This window comes from Lampetra fluviatilis, chromosome 52 (assembly GCF_964198595.1).
Source record: "Lampetra fluviatilis chromosome 52, kcLamFluv1.1, whole genome shotgun sequence".
In the NCBI taxonomy this organism is placed as follows: domain Eukaryota; kingdom Metazoa; phylum Chordata; class Hyperoartia; order Petromyzontiformes; family Petromyzontidae; genus Lampetra; species Lampetra fluviatilis.
Genome location: NC_136326.1, coordinates 3,175,758 through 3,203,642, shown reverse-complemented (window position 1 = coordinate 3,203,642; position 27,885 = coordinate 3,175,758). Strand labels below are relative to the sequence as shown.

The 27,885-nt window shown below is 49.0% G+C and overlaps 1 protein-coding gene across 1 annotated transcript; it reads right to left on the bottom strand.

Annotated features, from left to right (window-relative positions):
- Window positions 1-27,837, bottom strand: SYMPK (symplekin scaffold protein). Its single transcript, XM_078878924.1, has 26 exons — window positions 27,574-27,837; window positions 25,654-25,722; window positions 24,755-24,808; window positions 24,121-24,194; window positions 22,655-22,781; window positions 21,171-21,420; window positions 20,337-20,507; window positions 19,088-19,239; window positions 18,695-18,785; window positions 17,316-17,467; window positions 16,789-16,939; window positions 16,056-16,305; window positions 15,488-15,638; window positions 14,282-14,517; window positions 13,324-13,405; window positions 12,537-12,650; window positions 10,499-10,646; window positions 9,593-9,753; window positions 8,652-8,760; window positions 7,621-7,721; window positions 6,844-6,934; window positions 5,926-6,027; window positions 4,972-5,159; window positions 3,691-3,867; window positions 2,427-2,519; window positions 1-1,781 (listed from the first exon to the last, which is right to left on the bottom strand). The coding sequence occupies exons 1-26, from the start codon at window positions 27,670-27,672 to the stop codon at window positions 1,119-1,121; spliced, it is 4,056 nt and encodes a 1,351-aa protein (XP_078735050.1). The 5' UTR covers window positions 27,673-27,837; the 3' UTR covers window positions 1-1,118.
- Window positions 27,838-27,885: the final 48 nt, after the last annotated feature.

The following is a 27,885-nucleotide window of genomic DNA, read 5'->3' as shown; positions in this document are numbered from 1 at the left end:
TGTTAGTCGAAGTTTATTGTTGTGGTTTACAAATGCACCGTCATCAGTTTGCACGCAAGCGTTAAACTTAAATCACGTACAGTGGACGACAGTACCCCGACAAGCGAACGCTTTAAGGCCAGAGGTACATCGGCGTTGCTCTGGGCTTACAATGGAGTGAGATCACGCGAGCGTTTGGAGTTAACATCTCACGGTGGTGAGATGTTAACTACCTCGCTTGGTATGCAGGAAGTCGTGGGTTTGATCCCAACCCTGATGCCTGCTGTATATTTGGAATTTGCATGTTCTCCCCATGGTCGTGTGGATTTTTCTCCGGTTCCTCCGTTTATTCCCTCCACATTTAGAAACATGCATTTAAGAGTATTTGGATGCTATAGAATTCCACATGCTGATGAGCCACTTCTTTGAGCTATCATTTGTGATAGCCAGGTTGCTTCTGAAAAAGCTATGTAGCTCACTGGGCCTTAACTGGTGATATATAGTATCTTTTTATCGTATAGATTTCCCACGTGCCCAAAGAACAATCGGCAATTTCTCATAAGTGGCGCGTGAATTTACTCATTGTATGGAATTCGCATAGACGAAGTCACCTTTTATTTCCCCATGCACGCTTTGACGCTTGTGCAACGGGGCCCGATGGAATATCATTACATCTGTGGCATAATGGACCCATATAACCTGCAAACCCATTTTTTATCGTGTCTGGGTGTTGCCTTAACTCAGCCTAGTGTTGCAATGAGGCAAATCACACGTACACTCATGTGTTCTTATTTACCCAAGAAAGCCTACACTGATTCTAAATACTTTTTCAGAAGGGGAAAAAATGGGTTGTTTGGCCAACAGCATTCATGAGAGTTTGGCATGGGAAAGGATATTAGAGAATCCAGGGAAAAACCCATGCCATCTCCTGGGCACACCTGGCATGCCACGGTGGTCACCCACCCCATCCAAGCAATAATTAATCCGTGCTTAGATTCCAAGATCTGACAAGATGGGACCGTATGCATTTCGGGTGATCGTAATTCATTGGGTTCTGGATCCGGGGGTTAGATTTGGGTGTCTGAGACAACCAAACCTAGAGGGGGTTTGGGCTGCATCTGAGGCTGGGTCTGGCCGACCTAGGGACCCGCCGGCATCACACGCGCGAATGGCACACCGCTCCCCTGCGCTACGTGCACCTCGGCTGCACCTTCCCGTGCCGCCGGCTTCACCTCCTCCGGGCGCAAACCCGCGCTGTCCCCCTCTACATCCGCCTTCGCTTTGTCCTCCTTGCCCATCGATCGCCCACCCGCGCCGGCCGTCGCGTCGGCTCCCTCTGCCCTTTCCAGCACCGCCGACGGCTTAGCTTCGGAGGCGGTGGCAGCAGCAGAGGCGACTGTGACCGCGCTGTTGGGTCGCGAGTGCTCAGGCTCCGGCTGGCTCTGTGCGCCCGCGGCGCTCTCGGGGCGTGGCTCGAGGTGCACGGCCGGCCTGAGCGGCGGTTCCGCGCGTCCTCCAGGGGTTGGCGTGTGGCCGGGCTGCATTTGAGCCAGCTGCGCCAGCTTCAGGTGCTGCATGGGCTGCATGGGCTGCAAGTGCTGGAGGTGGGGGTGTGGGTGCGGGTGGGGGTGCGGGTGGGGGTGCGGGTGGGGGTGCGGGTGGGCGTGCTGCGGGGCGTGCTGCGCGGGGTGCATGTTCATGTTGACTCGCGGGTGTAGGTCTGGCCGGTGCGGGGTGGCCCAGCACGGCAGGGAGCCGTCGTCACGGATGCCGTGAGTGTCCATCGCGCGGCGCGCCTCCCCCTGCAAAGCCAGCACATGCAGTAAACGCTCGCGTGTCGTACGGCCTGCAGGAGCACAGCTTTCGCACATGCATCTTTAAACGATTCCTTCCATATTCTTGGTTCTTTCGGTAAAGTCACGTAGAAGGGAAACAATAAAATAATGAAAATATAATTCTCACGACGTTTCGACTGCAACACAAGCAATGATCATCAGGTGTGCACAAGCAATAACACCTGATGATGAAAGAACCAAGAATATAAATCCCTGCAGTCACAAAAGCTTTAAATCAAAAGATTCCTTCCATCTTTATCCAAAAATGTACCCAAAATGTGCTATCGTTGTCATGTCGTCATGCAACGAGGCATCCATCGGAAACCCGAGCGGAGAAGTACAACCCTCTGTGTTAGAGAACGGGCCCTTGGATGTGGATATCACAGAGCTAATGTAATATGTAATATAATGTAATAAATCTTGAATCATGCTCAAAGCATATATAGCGCGCAGCGCCTTCGCCATCGGTCATCCTTAAAGTGATTCCCAAGTTTCCTCTACGATCAAGCTGGTAATACGTACGCAATGAAACCTTTCCTGTTCGGACAGGTTGGTACTTCAAGACAATATTCAGCCACGTTAACCGAGGCACCCACGAAGTGAACGGCTCACCTGGGCTGGTAGGATGTGCTCGGAATCCTGCTCGATCTTGATTATGGGCCCCATCTCCAGGACGGCTATCGTCGACTTGGAAATGTGGTTTTGCTGCGAGCAGAAAAAAAAGTGACGAGAAGTTGTGCCGTTAGTGCAGTATTTAACCGCCGCGGACTGCAATTGAGAAGTGAAGCGAGACATGAACAGGTTTAAATAGAGTAAAGTGTGCAAGTAAAAGTGAATAAACAAAAAAATTGTTGGCGATGCTGCGCTGGCAGTGGCACACACAAGCACAATTAACAACAAAAAAGCTCTAAACATTTGTCAATTACACTGCCTTAAAAATATATAGATATATATGGCTATGTACGGCACAAAAAAAGTTCTAAATACATACGAGTAGAAGGGCCAAAAACAAAAATAACATGTGCTCAGAAGTAGAGCCATTGCCCGACCTGTCAACTATTGTCGAAATTTAATTTTAAGGCCACAGTCTTATGAACGAATGTTAAGAGTTTTAATTTTTACAACTTAAGCCTTTTTTGCGTTTTGATCAGCGAAGAATCGTTGACCATTGGGCGAGTGAGGATTAAACCCGCGTGCACTGCCGTCTCGTTTAAATACACCTTCGTGATTTTGTCGCAAGCACGTTTAATCCATAACCCGAATAATAATAATACGCCCGCATATATGTATGTAAGTTGAACTTCTTTTGCATCGTACCTAGCCAACCGTGCTAGTCGGAGGCGCGGGGGAAGGACAACAAACAAAGCACGAAAAACTATTATCATGAACCATAAGAGGTTTTTTTGGGTTAGATCGCATAAAAATATAAATGTGTCGTTAAAACCCGCCACCACCCGATACAGCCAACTAGTAACGGTTGTCACGTAAACAGAGCATGCCAATTCGTCACTAGTACAGCACACCGGTGTGTTGGAGAGCTAAGCCACATCGTTTACAATCTGAGTACGACGTTTTGCCAGCAATTACAACCAGCTTCATCAGGCGACAGCCAGGTTTGTGGAGAAGTCTGTTTCGTTCCTTCACGCGCATTTCAGATGCAGAACCGCATCTGAAAGCGCGCGATGCAGTGACCATCTTTATGGAAGGATGTGGTTGAATTAAGATATGAGGACAGTCGACGCGAGCCTATGGGTCTCCATGGGAGTTCCAAAGAAATTAGTTTTTCAAATAAGTATAATCGAGGACGCAACCATGTTGGACCTCTGCGTGCTGCGGTGGGGGGGTGGTAGGTAGGGGGTAGTAGAGGGGACCGCACCTGCTGCGGGGTGAGCGAGCGCACGTGCATGAGCAGCGGCTCTCGTATCTCGGGACACTTGTCGAAGACGACGGCGAGTTGCGCGGGCGGCAGCTGCAGCAGCACGCCAAACGACTGCGGCTTGGTTCGTTGGCAGCACTTGATGAAGCCCTCCCACACCTTGGGGTGCTTCCACACCTGGCGGATGGGGCATGCGAGAGGGAGCGGGTGGGGGGGTTAACCCAGTTTAAGTCAACGGTAGCTACTGGACGTCTGTGAAAAAGAGCTTCAATGGCTCATCGGATTCCTCCAGTGTAAATAAAGATTTGGATTCTGAGCTACGCAAAGTTACTTGACAGATGGTGAGCACAATGGCCTATGGCTTGATTCTACATTTGGTAATGGAGTGATTGCCCTACGGCCTCTGCCAACTTGGACTGAGAAGAGTGTTTGACGAGTTCCTCCCCTTGGTAAATTTAGCCTGAAATGAATGATTACTGGTTCTCGCCCCTAAGTACGAAAAGGCACCGAAATGAGAGAATCAAAACACTCACCGGGTCGTATAACCTTTTTTTTTAAGAGGAGGTTACTGCATTGGGATGTTAGGCCAAATGGTTTAATGAGTGACATGTCAACGAAAAGCAGGAGTGCTTGGAGAAAACCCACGTACATGAGGGGGTGACATTTACTGCTGTGATCTCCTGGCCACTTCTCTCCCTGCTCCGTATGTACAACACATCTGGCAAGCGCTGCTGGTCACTCATCCAAGTACCAATGAAGTTTTTTACAGGCAAGAACCCACTGGTTCCACCAGCCCACAGGGGTGTCCGTCCATCCATCGTGCAGGGAATGGCTGGGTGGGGAGGGGCTGGGTGGGGAGGGGAGGGTGGGGAGGGGCTGGGTGGGGAGGGAGGGGCTGGGTGGGGAGGGAGGGGCTGGGTGGGGAGGGTGGGGAGGGGCTGGGTGAGGAGGGTGGGGCTGGGTGGGGGGTGGGAGGGGTGGGGAGGGGCTGGTCACCCCGTGGTGCCCTTATAAAACTCAACGTTTAACCTACTCACGCCGGCTTGTGCCCGCCCTCACAGTCGGCCATATTTGCGGAATACACCACGCCGCCGTTGACCCTGGCCATTGACCGAGCAACCCAACGTTCCTACCAGCTTCCTCCGCAGGAATGTGTTTTCATCATGTAGCCGTGTTCATATTTAGTCGGACGGACTTGCATACAAACGGACGACTCCACACACGAGTTTCCGAGTGCCATCCCCCTGCAAGCTAATCTCCGCAGCGAGGTGACTGGCGCACCTGCTTGATGATGAGCCTCTGCAGGATGTTCATGACGAAGGCGCCCATGCGTGGGTACATGGACAGCGACTGGATGACGGTGCGCATGAGCAACACAGGCAGAGGGTTCTGCTCCATCAGCTGCTGCATGACCACTGCCAGCACCTCCGAGCTGTAGACCCAGCGCTCCGCAAAGCACAGGCTCGTGGCTGCACACAGCGAATGAACGAACAAGTAGAACAAATATAAATAGATTATAAAAAGTATGAAAAGTTGGGTGTCGGGTGAAGTGTTGGCAAAGTGGTTAGCGCACTGCGCTATTAGCGCGGCAACCCTGTTTGATTCCTGGCCATGGCTGATACTCAACAGGCTCGATCCTCCCTAGCTTCTGAAATCTGACGGGATAGGGGGCATTTCCAAGTGATTTGGTCACCTCGTATAGCATTTCACTTATGACGAAGACTTATTTCCGTTGCAAATCACAAGACTTTTTAGTGTTGGTGAAAGAGGCGCAAACAATACAGCTGGTAGAGCGGTGCAGCGGTGGGGCGCAGTGGTTAGCGCACTGCACTATAGACCAGAGAACCTGCATTCGATTCCCCGCAACATCAGAGGTGATATCTGAACCAGCTCAGGTTTCCTCCCTCTTCACCAACCCACACTAGACCAGCCTGGTGAAGTATGGTCGAATAAGCCCTGATAAGGCATCATAAGGTGGACCGACGAAGGGCTGTACTTTATTATTTAATAAAAGCTACGAAGGAAAACCACGTTAGCTAATTTACATTGGTACACAGTTTCAATACAAAAACTGATTGCTTCAACAAGCAAGGTGGAGGGCATCCACCAAGCCTCCACCTTTTTTTGGGGCGTTCAGTTTGCTGTCCTTCGCCCGCACCTCCGATTAGCATGGGTTGGCCGAGTACGGTGGCGAAATAAGTTCAACGTACACGCGTGTACATAGAAGCGAAGTACCTTTGATGATGGACTTCATGTCGCATTTGGTGGTGTCAATGTTGTGCAGCGCCACAAGCAACTCTCCCGGTGTGAGAGGCGACATGGCCACTCCACCCTCGCCTACGCAGAGCAGCGACGATGGACGACATCAAAACACACAGTTTAACACGTAGGCTTTCGTGACCAATATCATCCGTAAGAGGTTTTTTTGGTTAGATCGCGTAAATATATAAATGTGTCAGTTTATTATGAATATAAATGTGTCTTTAAAACCCGCCACCACCCGACAGAATTGGCACGTTCTGTTTACGTGACAACCCTTACGAGTTGGCTGTGTCGGGTGGTGGCGGGTTTTAACGACGCATTTATATATTTATGCGATTTAACTCAAAAACACAGGGGACTGTATTGGCAGTGCAGTACAGCAAGCAACTCGCCACATTTGTCGTTAACGGAGCAGTGGAAGAGGACGGTCCACGGAAGCGGATGCCACAGAGCTACTTCTGAGATCACTTCAAGTGATCTGTGGTGCACAGAGGAGGAGGGCAGCACTTTCCCTCCCACTCTGCCACTGAGAGAAATGCTTGTCACGAAACAAGTCAAACCAATATTTTCAATCCACGGAGCTGGTATTTATCCAAATTAAGTGCAGAACCAAATTTAATATGGGATTTTTTTTTGTAGTCAGTGGTGACCATCAATTCACAACACTTGAGAACCTGGTTTAATCACAGGCCTGTATATAAATAGACATTTTAAGGCGGCATATCTTGAATATGAGAGTGGAAAACACGAGTTGCATCCAATGATGCCAGTCAACAAATTAAGCTATGACACCACCACCACTTTGCGACGGTCGTCCACATCCACGCCTCTCCCTTGAACGCTGTTGATCCTGGAAAGCATCGACGGCTCTGGGCACGTGCCCGGCCATACCGTGTTGGGTGCCGAGTAACCGGTTGAACACCTCCTTCACGACGATGGGGTTCAGCTTGATGAGCTTGGGCAGTGCTGCGATCACCTCTTTCTGTGGCACGGAAAATAAAAAAACATCAGAGACTCATTCGACCGTGGGAGACGGTGGTCTGGCTTGAGTAACCACTTGTCACGAGAGCCTCAACTGTCGTGATGTTTACCGGTTGTGAATTCACGCGCGGTGCGGACTGTGTAGTGGGGCAGTGTGGAAAATTATATTGTACTGTTCCTCTGTGCTCCCTTATGCACCACAGACTGATCGGTGTGCTGAAGTAATGGTTCAGAAGGCATATCGGTCACATTGTACATTATAATAATTAGCTGTATTGTGGAGAATAATTAAGCAGCCAATAAGCCACTTTCCCAAATCCCTCTAGATATTTTTTTCACCGTCACCGCTTAGTGCCGATTGGCGGTTGTTTTTGTTCTTCTTGTGTGTAGCCTAGCGGTTTGTGCGCTGCCCTACGAACCAGGCAACCCGAGTTCAATTCCCGCTGACGATCAACACCAGTGATGAACATCTGAACCATTCGTTGGCCTCCCCTAGGGCAACTCGGCCTCAAATGAGTACCTGGTGTTAGCAATTTAATGTTAGTAATTACGTATTTCTAGACAAAGGGTGTGGTGCTGGTCACCAACCCCCTCGTGTGCCGCACCGGCCTTCATAGGTGCTCGGCTAACAGCACTTGCCCTAACAGCCTGTTAAGGCTATACGGGGGATTCTTGTCTTTGTGTCACCTTCTCGAGGCCGTTGAGCACCGGGATGAGGAAGCGAACGTCCGACACGCGCTTTTGGTAGAGGTCCCGCACGCGCTTCACCAGCTCCGGGGACGGTGGAGCTGCAATGCGCACGACCACGCGACACACGCACGCAAGGGGCGGGGGTCAATAAATCTGAGAGATGTAGAACTTGGTTTGCAGTCAATGCGTGTGCATCAGCTTTCCCGCGTGGTAAAGCTCGACGCTAATCATGTGTGGGGAATTTTAAATGCGTTTGTCAACACGGGGAAGCGTAAGACGCTATCTCCGACCATTGTGATAATTGCCATTGATGCGTGTTCGTATACTTATATGCTGTTGAGATATCAAGTGTTAATTCAAAGTACATGTAATTTAACGTTAGCAATTACGCATTTATTATCTGCAGTATGCCACACTCCGCCACAGCTGGAATGAGCTCTACTTGTTCCCTCTAATTAGTCCCAGCTGCTGGAGGATTTGCTCCGTATGGCAAGTGGCCACCGCCACGGATCCGGAATTCTCTTTTGCCAATCGTTAGCGCTGGCGATTCCCTCGCTGTTCAAAAGTTCAGGCTAAGCACCTTCCTTTTCCCCTCTGCCAATCGGGAATCAGAATCTTAGATTTAGACTGGAGGAATCCGATGAGCTATGAAGCTGTTTTTCACAGATGTCCAAAGACTGTCTCTTCTAGGCATAGGCTTTGATTCGTCAATTAACATCGATTGCTGCAATCAGGATACATGCATCAAATTGCAAAGTAATGTGCAAATTAGATGCAAATATTACACTTCAGATAATGCAGAGGGCAAAACTGTAGAAAAGGAAAGTGAGATAAAAACTAAAAACAAACCTGAGAGACACAAACCAAACTAGATGCAAAGAAATAAGAACAATAAATTCCTGAATCTAATCACGACCCAGAATCATGACAATTGAATTTCTGGTTGGGGTGAATGGTCACACACGGAAGTCCAATCAGTGCGAACAAGCGGATGCAATAGCACGTTGAAAATCAGTTGAACAAAATACCTTTCTCGGTAAGGATATGCAGGCTGCGCGTGACCAGCGTCTCGGCACCCTTGGGACAGCTCTCCACCAGCAGCAGCAACTCCGGTGAGTTCATGCCCATCCCACGGATCTGCAATGACCCATTACGTCATTCGCCGCTGACAGCCCTCTTTATTCCATTGGCACATCCGAGCCGTGCCAGCGTGGGCCCTTCACGGTACGGATCGTTTTTTTTTTGCAGCGGATATTTGCCGAGTCGAACTGCAACTAAACCATGGCCCTCCGGACTCACAAGAAGTCACGAATCAAGCTCAGGGGCCACGCAGGGGCCAGCAGGCGATGCCAATGGCGCATGTGACGTCAGGAAGGAGTTACATCGCAGCTTACTTTAGGCCAGGGGTCGGCAATCTGCGGCGACGGAGCCGCATGCGGCTTTTGAAAGACTGCTTTGTGACTTCATTTATTATGGACCACTGTTCTCGTATTCATCTTCTTGGTTCTTTCGGTAAAGTCACGTAGAAGGGAAATAATAAAATAATAAAAATAAAACACGTTGTCTTTCCCACAGACCTGTTCTTCACCTGAGGACGGCTGCTTGCGTTGTGGCCGAAACGTCGTGAGAATTGTATTTTATTATGTTTTATTTTTATTATTTTATTATTTCCCTACTACGTGACTTTACCGAAAGAACCAAGATGAATCCCTGCAGTCACGAAAGCTTTAAATCGAAATTGTTCTCGTATTCACGTGCATTGTGTTTTTTGATATATTGAGTTTTTTACCGAATAATATAAAAAAATTCTCTTCTTGTTGTTTTAGTTGCCGACCCCTGCTCGAGGATGCTAAAAACCGAACGGTTATGGATAGTATGTTCGAGATATCCCGATCACTGTATGCTACCAGCCTGCTAAAAATATGTTGATTTTAGGTAGGACATTAGAGGTGATGTGAAAGTAGCTTACGGGCTGCTCGATGATGCGCAGAATGGTGCGCTTGATGTCCGCGATGGCTTCCGTGTAGACGGCGGCCAGCTCGTGGATGAGCGTGTGGTTGAGCGGCAGCAGCGACAGGTACACATAGAGGCACTGACGGATTGAGTCATCCGTCCATGATGAAGCCACCTCTGCATTTGTGAAGAGGCAAACATCCCTCAATATGGCATTTTCAAAGGTTGTTGAGGCAAGCGCTGTTCGGGAGCACGTGGCGTACGAAAGGGTGCTATGGCAAGCACAGCACGCAACAGCACTAGTCTCCAGTGCTGAAGTTTTTACACAACGCACCAAGTAATCGTTGCCTCGGGGATGTTCAAGACCGGTTCAGATATTCGCCACTGATTATAAGCCTGGCCGGGAATCGAGCTTAGGAGGATGGGCTTGGAGTGCTAACCGCAACAACGACCCCCCCCCCCCCCGTATAGCCTTAACAAGACTGTTGGGGCAAGTGCTGTTAGCGAGCATCTGTGAGGGCCGTCATAGCACACAAAGGAGTGGGTAGCCAGCACCACGTCCAGCCGCCTTTGTCTCTCTAGTGGCGATGTGCCAACTGTTATATGTATGTATGTTGAACTTCTTTCGCACCGTACATAGCCAACCTTGCGAGTCGGAGGTGCGGCGAAAGGACAAGAAACTAAACAACAAAAAGCATTTCTCAAGAAATTAGTTTCCAAACTATATTTAAAAGTGCACAGCTCCAGCGGCTTCCTAATATCGTAAGAGGTGCATTCCAGATGGTATCGGGTGACGGAGGGATTTATTAACGACACAGATTTAGCCAGATCATTACGTGGCCCAACCCCAATAAACAAAAATCAACCGCGAATCAAGGGCCCGCGTGTTGTGCCGCGCGAGCTGGTGCAAGCCGGCCCTTACCGGTGTCACGGTCGTCGGCAAAGCACACGGAGGGCGGGTTGGGGTGCACCAGACACTGCAGCATGTTGAGCGCGAACTTCTCGATGCAGTTCCGCAGCTCCTCCTTCTCGTAGAGACGCTTCACGAACAGCAGCGCCTGGGAGCGCACCTGCGGACGATCGCGCACGCAGCCGAGCGGAGGTCGTTAACCCTTTGCTTGTTCCGAGACGACTGCCAGTTGCAGGGTCGGGGGGGGGGTCCCCTGGTCACCGCTCAATCTCGGAATGTGCAAGTGGGTTCAGCGTTAATGTTATTTAGAGAGGCGTAGTGCCGTTGTTTTTAAAGACGTTGTAAACACCGCAGAGAATTGTAGCGACGTGACCGCACCCTACAAAAGCTGGCGCCAAACTATGCCACACTCCTTGCCGCATGGCATTGTGGGAGGCTTGGTACCAATAAAGTGATTTTGTTTTAAAACTCAACACAAGCATCGAATTATACTGCCCTGAAGAGGAAAAAAATGTAGAATAGACGACATTTCGGTGCAATGACTCTGCCTCATCGTAGAGGGATAGCAAGGCGACTGGCTCACAATCGTTAGGTTGCGAGTCCAAACCCTTTTTGGGGGTTGACTCAGCCCATCACCCCAACGTGATTGAGAAATTGTGCACCACTTGGTGGTCAGCCAACAGCGGTTATCCTACGAATACAGGTAGTCCTCTACTTCCGATGGAGATGCATTACGATGGCCCCATCGTAAGTCAAAAATATCGTAAGTCGAAGATTGCCTAGCCTACCCAGGAGTCTTAAAGAATGGTGATAATTTAGCAAAACAGAGCAATTTACAGTACCGTACTGGTATAAACTATATACTGTATGTATTTATTAATTACAATACTGTATTGCACAGTAAAATGTAAAGTAAAAAATCAAGGTAAATTCTTAGCCTACCTATATGAACTTCCATTTCATAGAAAGGCGGGAGATGCGTCACATCCCGGCAGCGTCCCAACGTACAGTATCGTACCTCGTACGCTGCTGCGTTTGCCTGCCGCGCGAAATGTTAAATATTTTACAATTTTGTCGTATCACTATCGCCATCGTAAGATCGAAATATCGTAAGTCGGACCGTCGTAACTCGGGGTCTACCTGTAGACTTGTCCCCTCCGTTGGAACGAGGAATTTCCACCACTGGATCCGCCTCAACGGTCATCTGAGCAGCAAATCACTGATTTTATTGAAATTATGCTGATGTTTCCAGCATCGTCATCATCGGCGACATATCTGCTGCTGACCTACAAGGCACTCAATGGGATAGCCCCGCAATATCTACAGAAAGCGATCCATCTTTATACTCTCCAACGAGGTGTCCCCGAGATCTTTGATCGCCTTCTTCAAAGAACTCCGAGTTCAAGCCTCACTTCCTGGGGTGATCAGGCTGTTTTGCCAGTGCAGCTGCCAAGTTGTGGAACACGTTGCCTTTGCTAATAAATATAGATAACGTTCATGAAAGTTTTGATTTAAAGCTTTCGTGACTGCAGGGATTCATATTCTTGGTTCCTTCGCTAAAGTCACGTAGAAGGGAAACAATAAAATAATAAAAATATAAAACAATAAAAATTCTCACGACGTTTCGACTGCAACACAAGCAATCATCATCAGGTGTGAAACACACAGCAAGAACATTTTTTCAGGTGTGAAATCCACAGCAATCATCACACCTGATGATGATTGCTTGTGTTGCAGTCGAAACGTCGTGACAATTTTATTGTTTTATATTTTTATTATTTTATTCTTTCCCTTCCACGTGACTTTAGCGAAAGAACCAAGAATATGTTCACGAAAGTCTTAAGTCCGTCTCTATAACTCACCTCTTTAAAACTGGCATTTACCCCCTTAGTTCTGGCCGTTGACCCTACAGATTCTGTTTATTTCCTGCTTTCCACGCACGGCGCATGGGGAATCTACGGATGAATTGCGCCTTATCGTCTACACCCAACGCGTGTCGCGACTCTTCACGTGTTGTACGCTGGTGGGGCGAGGTGACACTGGCGCTTGCCTTGTCCTTGTCGTGGGAGCACAACTCAAGCAGCACGTGCATGTAGAGCATCTTCTGCGACGGCCGCTTCAGCACCAGCTCCCGCAGCGTCGACATGCCCAGGTACACGCGGGTCTGCACACGGGGCACGGGTAACACACGGGGGGGGGTCTTCACGCTACGCGCGGGTTCGCACGATACAAAAAAACCCAAAGATCCCCCCCATATAGCCTTAACAGACTGTTGGGGCAAGTGCTGTTAGCGAGTAGCACTTATGAAGGCCGGAACGGCACACGAGGGGGTGAGTGGTCAGCACCACGCCCGGCTGCCTTTGTCTCCCGAGTGGTGATGTTTACACACCGCACCAGGTACTCATTTGAGGCCGAATCAACCTAGGGGAGGCCCAGGACCGGTTCAAATAAATGTGACTGTTGTTGGCTGTGAGCGGGAAATGAGCTCAGGTCAACAGGTTTGTAGAGCAGAAGGCAAACTGCTACACCACCTCTCCCCACATAAAACACATATACACACGGTACGCATAGCTCTGCATGCAACACAAGACAAGCACTGCCATTAAATTGATGTAAGAGATCGGTTATATCATTATAATCTTGATTATCGTCATCATCGGCCATGAGAGGGAGGAGAGGGAGGAGAGTTTGAAGAGGCGAGCAGAGCGCGTCGAAAGAAAGCTGTCGGAGAGTGTGGAGGGGAGGAGTGGAGTGGAGCGTGACGGTAGGGAGAGGTGGGCAGGAGCAATATATTCACGACTCTAAAGTAAGACGATGCAGCGACGCAAAATACCCACCTCATCCTCGCAGTACCTCCTCAACACCTCGACCGCACGTCCTGTCATCCGTGGGGCCTCCAGAACGATCCTGGAGAACAGCCTGGTGACACGGAGCACGCGGCGGCAACAACAATCGTCACGATCACCGCTAACATCAATGATTAAAATCGCATAATACTTATTTTACGATGGTAGTCAGGCCTGGCCATAGGGGTTGGCTGGTATCCGGCCTGCGGGACCATAGGTTCCCACCCTGTCAAAGATAAGCTCAGCTTGAATGGAGCACAAAGCGGAGGCCCACTGAGATCAAATCACATGATTACGTGCCCCTGCCACGGTGGTCACAGTGGCAAGATGTTAACTACCTCGCATGGTAGAATCAACAGGCGCTTAGAGTATTTGGCTGTTATAAATTTCCACACCATAAGTCACTTTACTGAGCTATCATTTGCAGCCGGGTCGCTTCTAAAAAAAGAGCCATACAGCTCAGTGGTAGCTTACCTGGTAAAAATACAAATAGTTTAGTCTTAGTTTAAAGAGTGATGTTAAGGTAGTGAAATTGATAATCCCCTGTGTCTTCACTTTGGGGTCACGTCTGATGTATCTGTGTATCGATAGTTCAATGTTCATGTGCCATTCTATTGAGGGACTAATGCAGTGTGGTGTTATCTTGGTGTGGTCTGGGACTGTTTTGTTGTTTCTGCTGCCTTGCTCAATCTTGATGAATTTGACTCGTATACTACATTTATTTGTGTATTTATTAATATTTAGTGACTTGTTTTACCATTATCTCTATTTTGCACTCCTATTGTGTTTTCGTATTGTGAAAAAGCGCTTTGCAGCTCATAGGATTCGCCCACTCTAAATAAAGATTCTGATGATTTCCGATGTACGTCAAGGGCAGGATTAGAGCGCGGTGTGGCGCATATCGCCGTTGATGGTGATAGCGGTGGCAGCGGCAGCAGCGATGTCGCACCCGTCCCGCTGGTCGCCCTTCTCCAGCAGGCCGCTAAGCAGCCCCGTGAGGCAGTCGTCGTAGTCGTCGAGCGCCGAGGGCTGCTCGCTCTCCAGGTAGGTGGCGTACTCCTGGAAGAGCCACGTGAAGGCCAGGTCTCCCTGGGTGCGCATGTCAGCCAGCACGCACTCCAGCAGCTGGGCCCGCATATCCCCGCCGAACCGGGCCGCCAGCCGCGCCAGCAGCTGATTGCGCACCTGCGAGACAAAGGTGCAACACGTGACAAAGGCACCCTCCGATTAGCATGGTTGCCTACGTAAGAAGTTCAACATGCATGAACACAAAGGCGAGCGGCCGTGTTATCATTTACAATACGTTGCCGGACGAATTTCCTCCCCACGCCGTGTCAGTCGCGGAGGTTGATGTTTGACCATACTTGAGTTCATCCTGGTCAAATTATAATTAAATTACATTCAGGTTGCTCGATTTAATGCACTGTGCACTAACCAGTGCAATGCACCACGACTGAACTCGTAGAGCTATATGGACATCGATTATTATCCTCTCCAAAAAAACATTCTTGAGTCCTTCATCCTATTGGATGTTGAAAATGCTATTTTTTTTAAACATTGTTCAAAACTTAGTATGTATTTTAAGCACACAACGACGTAATTTGTCGATGTGTTAGTTCATAATACTCCCGCAGTGTACGTATACAATTTTGGAAAGGTTGTGTGCAATCTTGGACACGTCTCGTGATGCCAAGTTCATGTGTGCAACCACCTGCGCGCAACTGCTCCGTTTCATTGAGCTTCTTTATTGCGTTGGCGATTGGGGGCGTGTTTTATACTTGTGAGAGACACGATATTAAGTAGTGCATGATGATAATGATGTTTGTTGCGGGGTGGGAGAGAAAGTGTGTTCACCCAAGCCACGCTTACGTGGCCGGAGTCAACAAGCGTGTGTTGGTGATTGGGGACTTGTTTTATACTTGTGAGAGACACGATATCAAGTAGTGCATGATGATAATGATGTTTGTTGCGGGCTGGAAGAGGGAGGAAGTGTGTTCACCCGAGCCACGCTTATGTGCCTGGAGCCACCACACGTGCAGTGGTGATTGGGGACTTGTTTTATACTTGTGAGAGGCACGATATCAAGTAGTGCATGATGATAATGATGTTTGTTGCGGGCTGGTGGAGGAAGTGTGTTAACCCTCGCCACGCTTACGTGGCCGGCGCCACCGCGCATGCACGTCCTGTCCGCCTGGAGGATGCGGCCCACAGCGGCCCGCGACATGCGCTCCATCTCCTCGCTCGACAGTGGCTGCAGCACGTCAGCCACGCGGAATACCTTCCTGCGTATGCCTGGGCCAGCAAGCCTGTGACAAGACAAAGAACAGACTGTTGGGGCAAGTACTGTTAGCGAGCACGAGGGGGTGGGTAGCCAACACCACACCTTTGTCTCCCCAGTGGTGATGTTTACACATCGCACCAGGTACTCATTTTATGGTTAAGTCAACCTAGGGGAGGTCCAGGATCAGTTAAGATAATCGTCATTGGTGTTGGCCGTGAAGGGAATCAAACTCGGGTCACCGAGTTCATAGCGCAGCGTGTTAACCGTTGCACTGTCGCTCCCCACAAGCCTGCGACACACACACACCATTACTCACCTTATAAATACTGATCTCTACATTCGTGTGGCGTCGCTTAAATTGCCTCAGCAACTCAAAGCGCATTTTCATCATCATTATCATCATCATGTGGTGGAAATCTGAACATTGTTATTCTGTGCTGACCGGGTCTGCGGCGCGGGGATGATGGGCTCGGGCAAGCGGCGCGGGGTCGGAGTCGCCCCCTCATCCGTCGCGGGCATGGCTCCACCGGCACCGGAGTAGGAGGTGGCCATGACGGAGATGACCTGCACCTTGCGCTTGATGAGCGAGTTCTTGTTGTTCTCCTCCTCCTCGTTCGCCTTCTTCTCTCGCTCCCTCTCCCTCTCCTTCTCTCGCTCACGCTCCCTCTCCCTCTCCTTCTCCATCTCCACGCCTGCACGACAGCGCACGCTTAGCCGAACGCCTCTCAACCAGGGGTGCTCCAGCAATTTCCATTTCCAGCACTGGCTGTAATCCATTTGGGTTATTACTGGTAGGAATCTCCTGGTTACACCAGCCCACAGGGGATTATTGTGTCCGTCCGTCCGTCGTGCAGGGAGGGGCTGGGTGGGGAGGGAGGGGCTGGGTGGGGAGGGTGGGACTGGGTGGGGGGTGGGGAGGGGCTGGGTGGGGAGGGTGGGCAGGGGCTGGTCACCCCGTGGTGCCCTTATAAAACTCAACGTTTAACCTACTCACACCGGCTTGTGCCCGCCCTCACAGTCGGCCATATTTGCGGAATACACCACGCCGCCGTTGACCCTGGCCATTGACCGAGCAACCCAACGTTCCTACCAGCTCCCTCCGCAGGAATGTGTTTTTATTTAAACACACGGCGGACTTGAGAGGCATTGGTGGTGATGGGTGGGTGGTGTCACACCTGGTCCAAGCCCGGCGTTGGAGATCTGCGTAGCCATGAGACGAGCCAGGTGCTGGATCTGGGCGTGCGTGCCGGCCGACTCGATGGGCGTGTAGGTGGCCTGGAAAGAGGCTGGCATCGTGTCTGGAAGGAGCACCATGCTCACCAGCACCTGCGTACCCACATTAGAAAACAAGATGATCATATGTTCGAGGTGCAGCTCTGAAATCACGTGGTTACGTAAGTGCTGGCAGAAAGGCCTTTACTTTATTGAAGCTCTGAAAAGGCCATAACCGATCACATAATTCGCAAGCGTCTGTCCGTCACGCTCTGGACCTCCCAAAGGGTACGTGGGCGGAAACTGTGCATACAATTGTGTCAAAGGCTGTTTTGTTGGTATGGTTTAGATCTTGGTAGGTAGGGGGGGCATTTACGCATTCCTCCACACAATTTAAATGTCCAGCCCTGGCTGCAATCCGTTTGGGAATTCTATTTAAAACACGCGGGCGCGTTTCACCGCGCACCCACACAATGCGGGCGCGCTTTACCAGGTTGGCCACTTTGTCCGGGGTGAGCATGGGCAGGATGTGCTGCGCCGTGACGTCGATGGCAGATAGCACGCTGGGCAACGGCGCCACCTTGGGTCTTGGCGCCGGCACCGCCTCCGTTTCCTTGTCGTCGTCTTCGTCTTGCATGGTCTCTGCGCGATGACACCCGGGGTCGTGATCAGCGGGCGTCGTTTACAATGGCTAATCTGCCCGTCGCTTGGTGGCAGGGTGGCGCCACGCTAACGCTTGGCCTCGCAACAAAAGTTTTCCCGTGTCGATTCCCGACTTTCTGCATGGGGTTTTTGCGTTTCTCCGCTTGTTCTGCGTGGGTTTGCTCCGGGTTCTCCATTTTCCTTCCTTAATTAAAACGGCCTACAATGTCACTGGTCTTGGCCAAACATCCAAATGCTAAAGTATTACCTGAAAATTATCCATTGGGATTACATATAGCAACGTCGCCCACTAGGGCAAGGCCCTGGTAACAAAGAGTCGGTGCGGCTTTCCTGGGTAAACAGTGGAATAATAACAAATAATAATTGCTGAAAGTTTATTTTTTTGCACGTAATACACGCATAAAATCGTGCATTGGGAATTAACATATACAACACATGATTTCTGCAAATTATGTGCAGTTTAGGTCCAGAACAAATTGAGAATGGCAGCGACATAGACCATTCATGAAAGGAAGGGTCATGTGGAGATTTGATGGAGCCGGTGCAGCCACGAGGAGGAACCGCAACACCGAGCAGAACCACGGAGAAACATCACGCAGCGGGGCAAAACGCAACCGTCATTAGCACTTCCGATGACACCATCTTCAGCTCTGCTATTCAGCATCCATAGGGAATGGAGGGTGGGCGGTTAATCAAATAAGTCAGTTCTCTGAGAGTTCTACTTATTGTTAACCACATTTTGAGTACATACAACTTTTCAAGAAAAAAAACTAAGCCTACTTTTTAACCACGATAAAGGAAATAATATACTCTTTTACAGAGGTGCTCAGCAGTCAGTTGTAGAGCATTCTAAGTGAATTGTTGAGAAGCAGTGGGGCCTTTTATTGTACAGTATACAGTAGTACAGTGCTTTATACAGTAGTAGAGTACTGTATGTACGGACTGCCGTGAGCGCCACCACTCCGCATGGTCATGAAGCTCCCATTAACAACAGATCTACGACAAGTGCATGGCAAGATGCCGGAGGCTGTCGGAATTTTTACAGATACGTGAAGTGAAGATTTGCATTACCATCTATGACAGATGCGGGTTAATACGAGCATTCCGCACAATTAAAGCGCCGCATAACGGATATTTTTCTGTATAATGGTTTGAACTATTTGTTAGGGGAATGTTTTTTTGTTGTTGGCACGAGCGCGCGCGTACCCATCTTCATCTTCTTGCTGTGCTGCTCCGTGTCGTCGCGGTGCATGCGGCGTCGCAGTTCGCGCGCGCTCGGCATGTTGCGCTGCAGCTCCTGGGAACGGCAGTCGGTGAGTGTCGCACAAAACCGGCGCGACATCGCAAGAGCTCACGCAGCCGTACACGCAAGGGGTTGTTCCTAACGGTGGCCCCGGACAACGCAAAATGCCACGGATCTCCTACAATTAGCAGTCTCCGCAAAGAAATGATTGCTGTCTGAAATCCCGAAAAAAATTCATTGAATTGATGTCTATTATAATACAATGATAATTTATGTACTGTTTAGTTTATAGATAGTGTTGTCGATAGCAGTGGATTGACAATACAATGGGGCCATGGAGCACGGTGGGGTCGTACCTGTGGGCTGGTGCCCAGGTCGTAGAGGAGGGTGCTCATCTGCGGGTGGAACTCGATGGACGACGGAAGTTTAAGCAGCCCCAGCAGGTGCAGCTTGAGGTTCTTCCGCACGCTGCTCACCTGTGACTTGGCAAGCGTCGGTGGCAAATTGGCTGCGCAAGCACACAGGCACCCGTGGTTTATACGTGGCTAGAACAGAGTGCTGCAGTCTGTGGTGCAACTATAGACACGTAAAAGGGCAACCCTGCAACTGTATGGCCAGTTCAGGCAAATTTATTTTAATGAATACTACACGGCAAACTGCAGACTGTATAAACGAGCCGAATAGCTGTAAAATGTGGAACGTAACATTTCACTGGTCTGTGCTTTAGCCAACAGTATTTTAAACAAATTCAAATACATTGATCTTATCCGTGTTGATGTGCGGGCAACACTGTCAGCTATTATTAGCCATGTCTACCCACAAAAATAATTAATATCAGTGGGGTTATCTGCTCATAAATATTGATAACAGGATAAATATGTCTATACTTACGGGACACTTTTTATCTGTCAAAATATCAGATGGTGTGATGAATTTAGTGCTACCGGTAGACCACGGAGTCAGCCGCTTAGATTTTCTCTTGTTTGTTTGATGACATAGCATCTGGTGTTAATGCAGGAACCCTGCATTTAGAGCTCTCTAGTTCACTGGTACTCAATGTACTTCTCTCCTGTGCCTCTTCTCTAGCAACATCGACTTTCCTCACACATCTCAATCACATCCTTCAATCATCTCACCCTCGGTCTCCCTCCGCTATTCATTCATGTCGCGGTGACGAGATGTTAACTACCTCGCCTGGTATGGAGGAGGTCGTGGGTTCGATCCCGACCCTGACGCCTGTATATTTGAAGTGTGCATGTTTCTCCCTGTGGTCGCGTGGCTTTTTCTCCGGGTCCTCCGGTTATTCCCTCCACATTTAAAATCAACGTGCGACCCTGATGCCGGCTGTATATTTGGAGTTTGCACGTCTCTCTCTCTCCCTCTCTGTGGTCGGATGGATTTTTCTCCAGGTCCTGCTATACATTTCCACGTGAAAAGCCACTTTGTTGAGCTATAATTTGTGGCCAGCTCGCTTCAAAAAAATTAGCTATACAGCTCTGTGGGCCTAACCTGGTAAAAACTTTAGTTTCTGCGCTCGGTGCTTTGTTGTTGTTGTTGCGATCTTGCGTGTGTGCGTGCGTGCGCCGCGAGCGGCGAGGCTCTCACCGTGAAGCGTCTCGTAGGCCTGTACCACGCGGGCCATGAAGACGGGCCGCTGGCGTGCGATGGTGGCCAGGGAGCCCAGTGCAGCCGTCAGGTTGATGGAGGAGATGGCCGGGTGCACCATGAAGCTGAGAAGCCGCTCCAGCGCCGCCTCACCCATTTCTCGCAGCTGACCTGAGAGCGACGACAAACCACTAAACCCACCGCGACGCATCGTGCCGCACGCCATTCACATTCACAGTAATGGTCGTGGTAATGACGGTGGTAATGCCATGGGAAATATGGTGGAGCAATACGCACACTGCGCTGTGAGAACGGTAACCCGAGCTAGACTGTCATCAGTGGCGAGTGATATTCGAGCTGATCCAGCCCCCTCCCTGCCACCAACACTAAATCACACCTACTAGCGGGGTGAAGTTTGATCAAACAACCTCTAACCGTGACAAGACACGGCGTGGGGAGGCCATTGTCCAGTAGTGGCGAATTGACAAAATGGTTCAAGTGACCCCTGCAGGCACTAGAGGCGCTGCAATTACAATGTGTAAAAATTAAAATGATCAATTTTTCAATTAAATCACCACGCAAAACGTGATAGTGGGGCGAGCGAATTGCCACAATTCTGATTATGACGATGTTGACAATTTTGACGATGATGGAGATGACGACGATGACAATGTTGACAACTTTGATGGTGGTGACGATTTTGACGATGATGACGATGATGACAATGACGATTGTGACGATGATGACGATTGCGACGATGTTGACGATTTTGATGACGATGTTGACGATTTTGATGACGATGTTGACGATTTTGACGACGATGCGGCGACTTACTCTGCTTGAGCAGGGGGTGGTCGCGCGGGATGCGCTCCATGCAGGCCTCTCCCTCCTGCCGCTTGGTGACCTCAGAGTCCTGCGTGCGCGGTGACATGGCCACCACGAGCATCTCGACGAACTTGATGGCGTGGGTGCGCACGCCGTCGTTCTCCGAGTCGAGCAGTTGCATGATGTCGATGCGCATCGCACTCATCATCTCCCACACCGCCTCCTGCTCCTCGGACACCTTGCGGTGGCCCGCCAACCACTGAAGGCGCACGCATGCGCACAGATACACAAACGTGACAAAAACTTAAAATATTTTTTCTTTTACCAGAACATGGAAACTCCACTGAGCAATGTAACTCTTTTTGCAGAAGCGACCTGGCCACAAATGATAGTTCAACCAAGTGGCTTATCAAGGGGAAATTTATAGCAGCCAAATACTCTATAAACGCATGTTGATTGTAAATGTGGAGGGAAAAACCAGCAGCCCTGGAGAAAAATCCATGTGGCTACGGGGGACAACGTGCAAACTCGAAATATACAGGCGTCACGGTCGGGATCGAACCCACGAACTCCTGTATACCAGGCACCATCTGTAACTGTATCCATTCCTGGACACGGGTGGGAACAACTTTCTCCCTGAAATTTAAAGAAGGTCGTCTCCTGGGAGTGAAATGAAAAGTGGTTATGAAAGTCGAGCGTCCAGCACGTTTTGCCAGTTCGAGGTAGTAGGCAGCCCTGGTTAATGCTGCGAGTGAAGTAACGGCGTCCGCCTCACAGGCCATGGGTGCTGGCATCACGGTCCATATGAGAAAAATTACCGGACAATATTTAATTGGGTAAAAACATAGCACAGACTTTACCGATTTGTGGAAACAATAGCCCCTTTGTGATGTGTGATAAAAGAATGTGGCGAACAACAAATATAATCAACATAATTATTATTGCAGCCTGAAACATTAAAAGGCGATTGGAGCCAATTGTGGTGTTCTGGGTTAGATGCACGTGTTGAGCATTTCCTCTGTGAAAACCAACATTGGAAATTGATATTAAAATGACATGCGGCCAAAGACAAAGATCCCCCATAGAGCCTTCACAAGCAATTTGGGCAAGTGCTGTAAGCAAGCATCCATTAAGGCCGACAAGTTGCACAATGTCGTGGTGTGGCCAGCACTACGCCCATGCTGCATTTGTCTCTCCAGTGCTGATATGTCCACACAGTACCAAGTATTAATTTAAAATCGAGTTGACCTAGGAGAGGGGCCCAGCACCAGTTCAGATATTCGTTAGTGGTGTTGGCCGTGAGTGGGAATCAAACTCATATCACCGGGTTTGTAGCCCAGTGTGTCAACTGCTGAACTACCGCTCCCAATTGCGTAAAAAGGGTATAGCCGGAACAGACTGTTGGGGCAAGTGTTGTTAGCGAGCGCACCTATGAAGGCCGGACATGCACAAGCACATACACGGTGACGCACAAACAGCAGCGCCAGACCCACCTGTAGCATGACGCGATACAGCTGCGTGAGGCTGAGGATAGCGCGCTTCACCACGTTCACATTCTCGTCATGCAGCAGCATGTTGATGTTCGCGATCAGCTTCAGAAGCAGCTCGTTGTCCTTCTTACTGCGGAGGGGAAAGCAACAACGGCATTGCTCTTGGGATCTCAGCACCGCACACGCTTCACCACCACGGCGAGGCGGCGATCCTTGGGGAAGACAGTGGCTGTAGTGTGGTAGGTAACGGCTCTGGATGCAAGGAATAAAATGGGTGCCCCCGTGTCCAATTTCCCCGCTTTTTATAGCCCTGCGCCTGAGCATCCTCCAGCGCATGGGTCCTGGTGCAGTTGCACTTCCTGCATGCTGAACGTGTTGCAGGATCGTCATGCGGAACTACTTGCATATGCCTGGGATGGCCAGTGCATCCTTATAAATGTAAAGCCAATTTTGTCAATCCACTGTTGGACGAGGCCTAAACAAGACACGTGCAGATTGTGGGGATTGTTTGAGCATACATCACCACGCTGATCGGTGCCGGTTTAGTGGAGGGAAGCACAGACGTGGGAGCATAGTACAGGACAAGAATGGGTTGTGCTGCACTGCCCACTGTTCACAAACATAGCCTCATATTCGCCGACAAGACCTATGCAATGCATGCTGGTCACCCTTCCAGTCACTTTCCAGGCTCAAACCTGGTTAGCTTCCAAGATCTGATGAGACTGGATGCAATCCAGATGTTACACATGATAAATTCCATCTATACATTATAAGCTCCCATGGTAGGAATTCAGCTTTCATAACTAGGTTTTAATATAGCATGGGTTAAGCCAACAATTGCACCTTATGGCGGGACCCCGGGGTCCCATAAGCCCCCAGCTCTCCCATAAACTGCGTTGCGACATCATTTTATGTCTGTTGAAGGTGAAGGATACGGCAATCTATTCTTATCGATGAGCTCTACACGATGCGCTAATCAACGTTTCGTTTCTTCTGCGAATTCGTCCTCGCTGCGCTTGGACATGACAATAGAATGATCCATGCCAGGTAGGTCGAGGCATTTATGTGCGCGGTGGGACGGAGTCGCCAAAAATAAATTAATTACGATTTTGACTTCCGTTTATTCGGGACCCCGGGGTCGCACATGCACCTTCAATGCTAGGCATTTAGCTATGGATTAACTCGTGAATTAAAATATATTGTTACACTCACGATGCACACATCAGACCGTAAAAATAACCATTTATGTAAAGTAGAAAATATTTTGAATAAGTATGTTGTATTAATTTCACGAGACCACCACCCTCACCCACAAAAGGCACGACAGCGCATCATTTCATGAATTGATTCTTGAATTAAATCCCACACCTTATTTGTGACGATACATAAAATCGAAACTGGGCCCCCGAATCATTGTGTATCTATTGATAGCTGTAGGTAAACAAAGATGTAAGAAATATGAAACTCACCATGCCTCTTCCATGAAGCCAATGATAAATTTACGAATTTCCAATAGTCTGTCATTTTGAAACGCGATCATTTCCTGAAAAAAGCGGAGCGAAGTGATATAATCATGGTTACGTAAGCATGTCCCGCTGTTCAATTCTTCTGAATAGACACGTTTAATGCATGAGCTGAAAGAATTGGAATACATTCGGGAAAGAAAAACAAAAAACTACATTCAGGAGACTTAACCTGATAAATAAATAAAACTTTTTTTATCGTGGTTGATTTTACAAATGACACCAAAACTTGAAATATATTATAATAACTGGATGAATGACTTCAATAATCGACAACGGGATATTTTTTCCCACCATCCAAAACACCCATTATGGCTACCAAGCCTGTGATGGAATCGCACAAATGTAGCAGAGCTTATCGACCCGCAAGTATCGATACAATTCTCAAGTGGTGATCTGGCTTTTAAATTCTATCCATCTCATCCTTGTTTTAGTTCGAAAAGTATCTACACATTTACGGGCACAGATCAAACGCACTCCCTTAAAATTTTAATTTGTGCCCATACACCACTGCCAATGGAGCCTCCCCTTTACTTTGTTTTAATTTTAATTTTTGGTCACACATTTTACAGGGCCTTACATCGAGGAAGTTATCCAGGAGGGCTGGTTCCTTGTTGACAATCAGTTCCTGAACCTGTGAACAAATGAGATGGCATTCACTACGATCAAGACAGATTGACAGCGCTTTCCAGTATTGTACTAAGCAGAGGTTTTTCATAATGTATGCCCCCATCCTTACAGGAATTACACAGATGGCAGATACGTATGTTTCCTATTGGCGGTGCTTTGGTGTATGGTGCTTTTTCTGCAATATTTTGCTGTCTTTTCTTGGATTTTCTGTTTGCACTTAGTCACAGTCACTTGAAGATGTTTTCTTGTTAATGTTTATGTTTTTTGTTTGTTGCGGTTGCACCCGATTCAAGAGCCGAATGGCTCACAGGGCTATACCAAATAAATGAAACTTGAAAACTTGAAACCTATTGGCCATGTTTAATGTCAAGAATAAGGATGCTCACTTGGAACTCCACTGGCACATCTGAGCCATGCTAGCATGGTGGGGCCCTCAGTGCTAGTGGTTTTTCCACTGGTAATTTGATAAGCTGAGCCAGAACCAAATTATAAATGTGGCTCCAGCCAAACACAGCCAGGAGCAGAGGTAAATCATTCTCGATATTTAATTTAACTCACGACATGTGAACTGTGATGTCAGTGGCGCAGCAGTGTATCTGCAGTGGAAATAAAACCTGGGCGCCTCCTGAGCTGCTCAGGGCTAGCTCAGCACGGCTCCAGCGCAATATGGTTGTGCAGTGGAATGAGTGAATTTAATTTACGATATGGGGTAAGTTATTATGCCTAAATTGAAAAGTTAATAGTTAAGGTTAGGGAACCAATGACAGCGGTTGCATTGCATAGTGCCGTCCTTGTGGTTTTGGACAGGCATTGTCACAGTGCGCACGCAACGTACACACGGACACTTACCTGTTTCAGCAGGAGCAACTTTTGAGATTCATTTGTTGTGAGTGAAGCCTGGTTGATCAAGTCCACGACCTAGTAATAAATGACAGGAAGCAAATCAAAACGTCGGCTGAAAACACATTACCAATATAATAATTGACACGATGTTATAATGTAATTTGTTTGTCCATCCACTGCTTGACGAAGGCCTCGACACTTCGTCGTTTGTTTGTCCATAGAAACGAAAGGTGGTCTAGGACTGTTTCACATACATACCTGTCAACCCATATGGTTTACACGTATTATTGTACAGGGAAATTTAGTTTCAGGTCCATACGGCGTACAGCCGTTTCAATACGGGCAAAAAAATTGCTCTATTTGTTTGTGTTTCTCCCTTGTGATTGGACTTTGTAGGATGAACGTTGAGATATATAAGGGCACGGGGTGACCAATAAGGTCTGAATTGGTCTGTAATAAAGTAGGCACTGATAAGGGGTTTACAGGTATGCGCATATCATTCGCCACTGAATCACAATATATATTTACACTGGAGGAATCTGATGAGCTATAAAGCTCTTTTTCACAGATGTCCATTAAATTAAGTTAGCTGTGGCTGGGAATTGAATGTGTTGGAAAATAAATGTGACTTATTTAGTCATTTTGGGTAAGGGCCCTTCCCGGGCTGATTTTTAGGATGGAAGGCCACTTGCACCAAATGTTACACATTTCTCTCTCTGCTTTGTCGAGTTGGGATTGCAATCATCTACTCAACGCTTCTATGACAAAAAGTTACAGAGGTGCAAATGTACATGCTGCTCTTGAGAATCACTTTCAGAGGGCTCATTTTGGCAAATCTATTACTCAAAGTCTTATTTTAGACGAAAAAAAGCATTTACTGCTAAAATAATGGGCGAAACCATTTTTTATTTAAACCACAGACCGCCAATCCTAGAGAACACAAACCACTTGCTCCATGTGTCTGTTCCTCTCCCTGCATTTACGTCTCTCATTATCTGTCTGTCCGTGCCTCTCTCTGACAAAGACTGCACAACTTCCGCGGTGATACAATCCACACAGACCCAACATCCCCCGTGCTGCCAACACATCACATATTCTCGAGACCCCCCCCCAAACCCCCATAAACCACGAAGATCCCAAATACTCCAAACTCCTGGCACCACAGGCCAAAACACCCCAGAGATCGCGGATCCGCAATCTCAGAGACATTCTCCAGAATGTCAACCTCACAGACTTTAGACCTCCGACCGAGACTCCAAAAGACCGTATACATCCCAGATGACGGACTGCAGATCTTGGGTCTCCAGACCCTAAAGACTGCAGAGTATAAACGCTGGACTCTAGCACTGAGTCCTCTTGCCAGTGGCCCCGAGTTAGACCCTGTATCATAAAATCCGAGACCACGGACATTCCGTAGCCAAGTGTTCTTCATCGCAAGGTCCGCGGTCCACTGACGGCCTTGTGTTCGGCACCCGATAATACACAAATAGTGAGAAAAAACCCCAGCATGCTGTCAAACCCCCATTGGTTTCAAATGCGTGGCGGCCCTAACACCGATAATGTCTTATCGACGAAAGTGCCCTTACCACCCCCATTTGAAAATGAGTGTAAGAACACTGCAGTCAGTAGCCGGTCTCTTAAAACAGCTTAAGTGAAAGTAATGTTTTTATTCTTCTGCAACTTGCACCGCTTTACACGACAATAACCGAGTGACTCACACTAAACGTGTCGCAACCCAGCAAGTCCACCGCCTGACATTCTGTAGGCCCCAAACTTCGGACCCGAGACCCCCAGACAACCCCACGCCTCACCGACCGTCACCCCCACAAGCCCCCCTAGACGACCCCAGAGATCCTGGTGGTGGTCCCTACATCTCTACCACCGCCAGCCCCCCGACTTTCCCCGCTCGCTCCTCCTCACGCTCACCCGGTCAGACGTGGGCCTACTATCCGTGGTGCTGCCCGCCTCCTCGGCCGCCTCCGAGTGCAGCTCCGAGGCCATTCCGAACCGCTGCGCCGCCGTCATTTGCTCCTCGTTCCCCTCTGCGGTTCGCCCTCTGTTCTTTTCGCGGCCACAAGGGAGCCGACGGCTGCTTGCTCGTTCGCTTGCTGCTGCTGCTGCTCTAAGCCGCTAACCCAAGAAGCCTGGGGGTGCCATCATGGCTCCCGTGATGTTGCCGGAGAGGGAGGGGGCGGGGGGAGAAATGATAAAGTGACGTCATGTCGCGGCACGCGCTCG

Excerpts from the sequence above, each read along its gene's own strand:
- SYMPK (XM_078878924.1), bottom strand. The coding sequence starts at position 27,672 with ATGACGGCGGCGCAGCGGTTCGGAATGGCCTCGGAGCTGCACTCGGAG. Across the intron at positions 19,240-20,336 it reads GGCCTACGAGACGCTTCACG|CCAATTTGCCACCGACGCTT; the intron begins GTGAGAGCCTCG and ends GTGCTTGCGCAG. Across the intron at positions 2,520-3,690 it reads GCTCGCTCACCCCGCAGCAG|CAAAACCACATTTCCAAGTC; the intron begins GTGCGGTCCCCT and ends TTCTGCTCGCAG.